We start from the raw sequence: 8,653 nt of genomic DNA, 5'->3' as shown, positions 1-8,653 counted from the left end.
CCCAATCAAGGCTCACTCATTCTTCCCTGCTTGATCAGCCACTGCCTGTACGACTCACGCGGCTCCCAGGGCAACGAATCGATGTCAACGTCCCCGCGCCGCCGTCTTAGCACCTCCTCTAATGAAGCCGCATCAGAGCCTCCCCACTTGGACGCCTTTGTATACAGCACGAGATCATCCACGCACTGTTTCAGCGTTGGCTCGCAGAAGCCAATAATGCGAGTATTGATGGCCCGCTTCGTGCAGTGCATGTATTCCCAGAGCGCGTTCGACAAGCTCGGCGGCTCAGTGCTGAGACGCTCCTCAAGCGGCGCGAAGAAAGGCGAGACACCCACCATCTTGGGGCTCAAGAAACTACATGATAATTCCACAAAGGACCAGGCCGGCATTGGCCTTCTGCCGGCATCGAAGGGAGAAAGAGAAAAGAAGGAAAGAGAGGGAGGGAGAGAACGCAAACGAAAAATTGTTAACGAGTCGAGAGAGGAATACTGAACTCCATTTGTTACAGTTATAGCTCCTTGCTACCTTTCCTGCACGCAATGCCGGAAGTAGCGGTGGTGCTGCAGGTAGGGGACGCCTCCATTTTTTTTTTTTAGAGGGATGGGCGTAAGAAAGTTCACACGGTTACTGTTTTTTTTTGTTTTTTTTGTTTTTTCTTTTCTTCTTTTATTAATGGTCCCCCCTTCGCCACTGTGGGTTTGCGTCTTTACCCGTTTCTTCCCTTTTTCTCTTTTATACTTTTTTTTTTTGCTGCATCTCACGCTTCGTCGGTGAGACTTGCAGCCCGCAGCCCGCACCTCTTCTCCTCCTTCCCCGCTCCTCTTGGGCCTGTGGGAGTGCGTGTTGCGTGCACCTGCACAGGCGCGAGTGCAACATTTTCTCCTCGACCGCCCCTTTTTTGGACGCCGCGGCGGGGCCTCCGCACAGAGGCCGGGGGAGGGGGGGGAGTGGCGCACGCCAAGGCAGACACTCACGCCTTCCACCCGCGACGGATGCGGAATTTGACGTCCTTCTTCTTGTTCTCCTTGCCGCGGTTTGACCGCTCGGTGGTGGACTGCTTCAGTTTCGCCCCCACGCGCCGTGACCGCTTTGTCATGTTAAACAGCTTTCCTCGCTTTGCGTGTTCTGCGTGCGTGGAGTTGAGCTTGCTCTTCTTCTTCTTGCGGGCCTCGAACTTGGAGGAGGCGCGCCGTGCCTCCTGCGCGCGTGCGATTTTCTCCTCTCGGTCCTCCTCCCTCCGCTTCTGCGTAAAGTGCTCAATGTCGTGCGAGGAGAGGTCCGCCGAGACCCCATGAATGAGTTCGTGCCGCTTCTTCGCCCGTGCCTCGTGCTCCCGCAGCTTTCCGCGCAGTGAACGGTGACTGCCATTCTGCGCCTGCAGCCGACGTATGCGCTCGAAGTCCGCGTCGCTGAGAATGCGCTCGGCGGCCGCTGGGACTTTGGACGCTGCCGTCGACGACACAGACGCCCGCCGCGAGGAGGCCGACGGCACACGCTGCGCGTGCCGCGCGGAGTGCATCGCAGTGTCCTCGAACCACCCCTCCTCCTCCTCCTCGCCCTCTTCCTCCTCCTCCTCCTCCTCTTCCTCCTCGCCCTCCTCCACCTCCTCTTCCTCTGTCTCCTCTTCCTCGCCTTCTTCCTCCTCCGCCTCCTCCGTGTCCGCGGCATCCCTCTCCGCACGACACCGCTTGCGAGGGGCATGGTCAAGTGACACCGTGGGGCCCAGACACGGGCTGCGGCGTCGCTGGCCCGCCTCCTCCGCACTGCCAAGGCTCAAGACGTCGCTCGTCGCGTCTTCCTCGGCCCTGGAGGGCTTCAAAGGCGGCTCCGCCGCCGCTTCCTCCAGCAGCACAAGTTGTGGGCAAGCCTCGTCTCCGGCGTCGCTGTCATCGCAGTCCGAGGCATCGACGAAGCTTCCCTCCACGTCGTCCGGGTCACAGTCGCTGCTGTCCGTCATCCACGTGCCGCTGCTGTCGTCGCTGTCGTCAGAGCTGCAGCACGCGGAGTGCTCATCCTCCTCCTCCTCCTCCATGGCGGAGTAGAGCAGCTCAAGCCCGGGGACGTCGGTGTAAACGGGCTCCTTGCCGTACACCGGTCTTTGATGCTCCTCCGTTGCCGCGGCCCCGCGGCCACCACGCAGCTTCGCGGGTAACAGCGCGGGGTACACGTCACGATAAAGTTGAATGAGTGCACGTGCCGCCATCATGACGCCGCGGTCGCCCCGCTGTGACTTGTACTCCGTCAAGTCCTTCAGCAGGTCCTCATTCATCGCTAACGGCTGTCGCTTACAGATCTCACGAATGGTGTTGAGACCGATGGTGATCGCATCGGGCGAGGAGCGATCCGAGACAAAATGATTGGCAATGGCCTTCACAAGCGGCTCAAGGGCGTCGGGCGGCACCAGGCGGTGGACGCAGGTGACGGAGAGCGCCAAAAGCTGGGTGACGTGCAGCTGCGAAGGCTCCATGTAACGCTCAAGAAAACCGTAGAGTGGGAGATGCACCACCTCATGCTCCGAGATGACGCGGGCAATAACGTTCAGGTAGAGAATTCGAACCTCAAAGCGCTCCGTGGTCTTTTGCAGGCGTGCAAGCAGACGTTCCACAAACTGGTGTGGATTGCGAAGAAGTCGTATGGGGTCTACGTGTTGCTTTGCCAGCACCTCCTCCGCCTTCTCCTCCTTGTTGTACTTCCGCTTTATCGTGTTCACGTCTCGCTTGAGAATGCGCTCTCGCTTGCCCGTCTTCTTGACAATCTTCAGTTTCTGCTTCATGCGGGAGATCTCACGCCCGGGGTCCGCCGCCTCACCGTCGCTCTCATCGCCGGCGTCGTCGAGGGAAGTGATCTTCGGCATCTGCAGCAGGAAGAAGCGAAGGGCGGTGCGAAGGATGGGAGTGTGCCGCGTGAAACAGGCTTGCGTCAGCACCTCCACCGTCCGCTCGTTTGCCCAGACCCGGCGGCGGTACAAGTCGATCATCACCATCTCTGCGCAGCGCGCCTGCACCGGGTCATCTTCCGCCATGACGGAAAAGAGAAAGTTTTGCGCCATCTTGTTCACCTGGGCCCCGTTCTTGGCGCCAGGCATATTCACCTTGCGTACGTCGCTCACAATGTGGGAGAGGATGAGCCGGCGGAGGTTCTTCTCACGCTCTTGCAGAAGCTGGAAAAACAGCGGAAACGAGTGCTCAGCGGAGACGATGTTTTTAGATCGCAGGAGTGCGAGGGACTTGACGAGGGCCAGCCGCAACTCGGGCGCCATGGCGGCCCCCTTGTACTCCCGCAGCAGCCGCAGCACCACCTCCGCCACCTCCGCGCACTCTGCGGGGTAGCAGTGGCCCACGTGGCACACGTAGTTCAGCACCGCGACGTACTGCGGGTTGGGCGTCTTCTGCGTCATGATGGTTTGGCTGAGGGCCTTGAAGTGGTCGAGCTGCGAGATAAACTCGTCGCGGTACGCCTCCGGGTCACGGCGGGTGCAGTTCTGCAGCAAAAGCAGCGTGCCTCGAAACGCCGGCTCCGCCATTTGTCGCCCGCCCCTCTGCCACGAATCCCAGCACACCGACGGCACCCTCCCAGCGGCCAAAGCAGGCAGCAAAGAGGAGGAAAAAAATAGTAAAAAAAAAGGGGGGAGAGAAAGACATGAGAAAATGAGACAAAAAAAAACACAGCAAAGACAGAGGGGGGTGTGCCGACGCATTTCCGCACAGCGGGAGGGAGAGAAGAAGGGCCAATGAAAGAAAAAGAAAGAAAAAAACACAGAAAGCGAACGGCGGTATGAAAAGGCGTTTAACAAAAAAAATACTACGGACAATTTCAGTCACTTTTTTTTTTGCGGTGCAGCACGCGCAAAAGGTAGTTCCAATTTCTTTTTCCTTTTCTTTTTTCTTTGTTCGTTTTTCTCCTTTCATTTCGGTCCTCCTTCTTTCGTCTAGCGCTGCGTAGGACGCTGCCGCGCCCCCCACCCACCACACGCCACGACGAGGGAGCAGTCCTGCAAATAGGCAACCACAAATGGCGTGTCCTCATTTTCTTCGTATCGCTGCTGTTGCGTTGGCAGCGTGGGGCGTTGCGGGTGGACTGAGCCGCGCCCCACGCGCAGAGGCCCATGCGGTTTTAGTAACGGGCGAACGCAACCGCCGTGCAAAGAACGCAGCCACCGGGTCGAACTCACAAACGACTGATGGTGCTGTTGAACACCGGCCCCTGCCCGCTCAAACTCTTCCACCAGCCATTTACAAACAAATCGCCGGGATCAAGTTTCTGGCGGAGCCGCAAAAAGTCTTCCCAGTTCTGCCCGTATGCCTCTTTTAACTGTGACGGTCCCCAGGTGTAGTACTTCGCCCAGTGTGGCCTGCCGCCCAGCGCCGTCATGGCATCGCTGAATGCCTGATAGTACCGCATCGTGTCCCTTGCGTAGCGCAGATATGGCCGATACATGACGATACCAATCCAGCATGTCTTTCGACCAAACGCGGGTGAAAGTGCAGTTTTATCGGCGTCTGTAAAACGGAATTCAACGGGAAAATGTACGCTCAGGTGCTCCGACGCAATAAGTTCACGAAGCACTCGAAATGCCTCAATGGCTTTGCTGGCATCAATGGCCCATTCGCACGCCCATTGCTTAAAGAGGCAGTCAAACGTGAAACACTCAAGTGGAGTTCCATACAGCACCTCTGGCGCAGAGTAGTAGACTTTGTTGTAGGCGCGGTTGATGTATGGCTGTATCCGTGGGAATGCAGTCGCGGCAGCGAGGGCCGCTTCAACCACACCGTGTCGTAGCCAATTTCCCTTGAGAGCCTTACAGAGCCGGGTGCGTGGATGCTTCTGCAGCTCCAGCCAGTCTTGGTAGTTCAAGGGTGCCCCGCGTGGGTGCTGCGCAGCCTTCAACAGCTGAGTTAGTCTCCGCGATGCGGATGCGGGAGTCGTTGTGGCACAGAGAACAGCCTCCTTCGCAGGCCCCGTCGCAGCCGCCTCCACGCATGTGCCGATGGACTCGTAGCAAGAGTCCGTGTTGGGCATCCAAAAGAAGCGATAAAACGCAGAGTCGGAGACGCGTCGCTCGAGCGTCGCTCCCTCCGTTAACGTGTGGAGTGGGACAGGGGAGCTGCGGAGGCGCCACATGCGCTTCCTCTCTGCTTGCAACGTCACCTGCACCACCACGCCAAGCATGCCGAGGTGGCAGGCCGCCAGGGAAAGCTCCTTGGGAGTTGAGGCATCAAACGTGTGAAGTTCACCGCTGCCGTCAACCAGCACGATGCTAACAACGTAGTCGGAGAGGCTTCGCGTTTTGCTGCCACTGCCGTGCGTCGCCGTAGCGATGGCTCCGGCAACCGTCGTGAGCACGTACGACGGCACGCACCGAAGCATGAGGTCGTGTTCACTCAACTTCTCAAAGACGTCCCGCAGCAACGCCCCGCCTTCACAGACAATTCGCTGCCGCTCGACATCCACGGAAAGGATGCGGTTGAGGCGGTCTGTGTGGATGAGGTGGGCATCGGTGAAGGTGCAGGAATTCGGGCTCTTCGCGCACCGGGCAACGCGACATCGCTCACCCGTCTGCCGCAGCCGCCGCATCAACGCCACAACCTCCTCCACAGAGCCGGGAAAATGGTGCTGGTGCGGGTAGCACTGACCGATGCACGCCATGTTAGTCCATGCGGGCAACGCGCCCGCCTCGCCACGCATGCGTAGTTCCACTCCAACGGATAACACATACACATACACAGACGGCGAGAGAGATAGAGAGAAAGGAAGTGAATGAAAGCGCGGACGAGGCAAGCAACTGCTGTGGCACTGCGTTGTTCCTCAAAAGACGTGAACGTGCCTGAAAACGCGGCGTGACAGCGCTGGCAGCAGCAGCAACCGTAAGAGACAGAGAAAAAAGAAAGTAGTTGGGGCGGAAGGCGAGGGAGGCAGACACATACATCATGAGCAAGCCGAGAAAAGCAACGGGGTGCGGTAAAGAAGAACATCACCACCGCGAGGGCGCCGTGCGTGCCACCCCATCTACTCCTTCAAACGCCCAATGCAGTACTTCTCAAAGAGCTTTACCGTCGATGGCAAATGGAACTCGGAGAAGAGCGCCGCCGCGTCACGGCCGCCTGCGCCCTCCATGATCAGCAGCCCACCCGGGTGCTGTCGCACGAACAAACTCACATCCAACACATTTCCATCGATCACCAGCCAGAGGTCAGACTCCGACGCGTGACGCGCAACCTCCTCCCTTGCAAAGTACGCCGCCTGTTGGCAACGAAACCCACCTGCTGAGACAAAAAAATTATGCACCTCGTTCCCGCCCTTTGCATCACCCGAGTTCTTTCGGTGATCGCTACAAGGCCGCAACGCCAGCATTGCACAGACTGTCACCAAAAGGACCAGGATGCCAATGAGAAGCATCAGTCGCCCGTGTGACTTCCTCCCATGCGGCATCGCCACTTGCAGCTCCGCACCACACGTCCCCCCAGCACCAGCATAAATATAAATGCAAACAACTCCTTCTGGGTTTCCTCCTGTCCTGTTCCGTTTGAACTGCCGACTTCTTTTGGTGGGTGTGCCTTGTTTTGCGTGCCAGGAAAGGGGTGGGGGAGGGGGGAGGAGAGAGAGAGAACAAAGCAAAGGGCCAACTGCGTCTCTCCACCTCTCACCTTTCACTCCACACACACACGACGGACACCATCAAAGAAGAAACGCGCAAACATACGCACACACACACACGCGTGTTACTTAAACCAGCAATGCCAATAGCTAAATCCTCAAGAAAGTTGTGCATCTTTTGTGTAGAAGGCACGAATGAGTGACTCCGCCCCAGCGGGGACAAGGCTGCTTAGCTCAGCGCTGGGATCTGCCGCCAGTGCCTCGCGGATGGCGGAGGAAGAAATATTGTTCGTGAATATTTCCACCTCCGTGAAGCGGTACTTGGAGAGATCGAGCGTCATGGGTGTCGTGCCACGGCCGCCTTCGGTGTCCTCAACGCGCCCCTGCAGCAGCGAACCGTGCCGACGCAGCATCTCCGCGCAGCCCGCGGCGGACCCCGCACGTCGCGTGACCACCACCCCAAAAGATTCCAGCAGCCGCCTAAGCAACCCCAATGCCCAGCAGCCCGGCTGAAAAAAGGTCGCAAACAAATCACTCCCGCAAAGAAACACCACTTGCAGGGGATGTTGCCGCACCCATTCCAACTGTGCTTTATTGGGCGCCGCGTCGGTTTCGTACCACCGCTGCGCAGCCTTCTGAAGGTGCTCCAAGACGTAAAACGTTCGAACGTACGTGGGCTGCAACCCCTCCCACTCGTCAAGAGCCAGGGAAGTATGATCGGCCAGCGCCGCCCTGCATATCGCTGCACGCTGCGCAAAAGGACGAAGGTTTCCCTTTCCGTAGTCGTCGTTCGCCGGCGAGATGAAGCCGCCCGCAACGACGACGGTGGGAGAAACGTCGGTGGCCTCTTTGGGAGGCATCAAGGCCTCGCGGGCTGCATCGAACATGGCAATGTGTGCCCGATGAATGGGGTTGAAGGAGCCACACATCACCAGAATGACAAGGCGGCTAGTCACCCTCACATCGAGGGCACTCCACGGCACCAACTTCGAGCCACAGAAGCGGTAAGGTGCAGCTCTGGCATCGCTCATGGCCCCAGGCTTCACCACAACCCACCGACACGACTCAGCGGAGGAGCAAGACCCAAAAATTTAAAAGGAAAAGCAATGGCGAGAGGCCCCCAAGAAATGAAAGTGATCAGAGAAGCAGAAAAATGAAAAAAAAACATACGCAAAAACACCTGCAGCCAGAAAAATACACCACAGAAACATAAAGGCAAAGGCGTTCACGGCAATGCATATTTCATCAGCAGACCACAACACAGGCCGATTGGCGCTCCGCCATCAGTGAAGTGCGTCGATCAATTCATCTGGAAGCACCTGCGCCGACGAAACGGTGCCGTCCATGTAGGAGTGGTACTCTGCCTCGCGTCCCTTTGGAATACGCGGGATACCAAGCTGGTAGGCCTCGACGTTCTTAATGTACCATATCTCCTTTGCGAGGATAAAGTCATCGAGGTCCTGCCGCTCCTTTGCGGCAGACATGTACGCCCGGGTGATTTCAACCATCACTCCCGACGCTCCTGCCGCCACGAGCAGCGGCATACGATACACGGTGTGCAAGGGCAACACAACACAGCCGACGGCGCACACGATGCCAAGCGGTACCGCGCCGTTAAACTCCAACACTTTTGCCATCCACCCCGCCGTCAGATCTCGCTCCTCCGGCGACACTTCGTCATAGTCGTAAAGTCCAAAGTCTGTGATGGGGTGATAGTACTGCCGCGGTCGCACGCGGGAGGGATGCACAGGCACGATGCCAATACGCTCCCAAAAGGTATACGGATCTTCCTCCGGCCCTGGAATCGACTGATCGACGCCACTCGTGCGCAACAGCAGCGCCGGCGCGGTGTCCAGACGCACATTGCGCAGGTTGCCACGCCACGCAGACGCCTCCCGCTGCTGCCGCAGCTGCGCCGCCGCGTCTACTTCGTCACTATACACAACGCCAGGGACACTGACACGACCAAAAAGACGGCGCCAGACCCGGTCCCACATCACCACCGCGGCGAACGAGCGAGGACTGCAAGGCCTACCTCCACACCAGATGCCTAGACTAG

At 58.3% G+C, this 8,653-nt stretch overlaps 6 protein-coding genes across 6 annotated transcripts, besides 4 other annotated features; all 6 read right to left on the bottom strand.

The window, feature by feature from the left end:
* Window positions 1-5: 5 nt before the first annotated feature.
* Tco025E_03888 (uncharacterized protein) lies at window positions 6-389 on the bottom strand (the record flags this gene model as incomplete). Its single annotated transcript, XM_029370805.1, has 1 exon — window positions 6-389. The coding sequence occupies one exon, from the start codon at window positions 387-389 to the stop codon at window positions 6-8; it is 384 nt and encodes a 127-aa protein (XP_029229084.1).
* A 241-nt stretch (window positions 390-630) lies between these two features.
* Window positions 631-671: a sequence feature (A-rich).
* A 299-nt stretch (window positions 672-970) lies between these two features.
* Window positions 971-3,523, bottom strand: Tco025E_03887 (protein SDA1; the record flags this gene model as incomplete). Its single annotated transcript, XM_029370804.1, has 1 exon — window positions 971-3,523. The coding sequence occupies one exon, from the start codon at window positions 3,521-3,523 to the stop codon at window positions 971-973; it is 2,553 nt and encodes an 850-aa protein (XP_029229083.1).
* A 206-nt stretch (window positions 3,524-3,729) lies between these two features.
* Window positions 3,730-3,763: a microsatellite.
* A 99-nt stretch (window positions 3,764-3,862) lies between these two features.
* Window positions 3,863-3,910: a sequence feature (A-rich).
* A 257-nt stretch (window positions 3,911-4,167) lies between these two features.
* On the bottom strand, window positions 4,168-5,685 carry Tco025E_03886 (putative L-gulonolactone oxidase; the record flags this gene model as incomplete). Its single annotated transcript, XM_029370803.1, has 1 exon — window positions 4,168-5,685. The coding sequence occupies one exon, from the start codon at window positions 5,683-5,685 to the stop codon at window positions 4,168-4,170; it is 1,518 nt and encodes a 505-aa protein (XP_029229082.1).
* A 321-nt stretch (window positions 5,686-6,006) lies between these two features.
* Tco025E_03885 (uncharacterized protein) lies at window positions 6,007-6,396 on the bottom strand (the record flags this gene model as incomplete). The annotated part of the gene is made up of 1 exon (XM_029370802.1): window positions 6,007-6,396. One exon carries the CDS (start codon window positions 6,394-6,396, stop codon window positions 6,007-6,009), a length of 390 nt encoding a protein of 129 aa, XP_029229081.1.
* Window positions 6,397-6,653: 257 nt separating this feature from the next.
* Window positions 6,654-6,714: a microsatellite.
* Window positions 6,715-6,752: 38 nt separating this feature from the next.
* On the bottom strand, window positions 6,753-7,625 carry Tco025E_03884 (nicotinamide mononucleotide adenylyltransferase; the record flags this gene model as incomplete). The annotated part of the gene is made up of 1 exon (XM_029370801.1): window positions 6,753-7,625. One exon carries the CDS (start codon window positions 7,623-7,625, stop codon window positions 6,753-6,755), a length of 873 nt encoding a protein of 290 aa, XP_029229080.1.
* Window positions 7,626-7,877: 252 nt separating this feature from the next.
* Tco025E_03883 (uncharacterized protein) lies at window positions 7,878-8,591 on the bottom strand (the record flags this gene model as incomplete). The annotated part of the gene is made up of 1 exon (XM_029370800.1): window positions 7,878-8,591. One exon carries the CDS (start codon window positions 8,589-8,591, stop codon window positions 7,878-7,880), a length of 714 nt encoding a protein of 237 aa, XP_029229079.1.
* Between the last annotated feature and the right edge of the window lie 62 nt (window positions 8,592-8,653).

Source organism: Trypanosoma conorhini, assembly GCF_003719485.1.
Source record: "Trypanosoma conorhini strain 025E chromosome Unknown Tco_14.4_contig_00186, whole genome shotgun sequence".
NCBI lineage: Eukaryota > Euglenozoa > Kinetoplastea > Trypanosomatida > Trypanosomatidae > Trypanosoma > Trypanosoma conorhini.
This window is presented reverse-complemented; position numbering and strand designations above follow the sequence as displayed.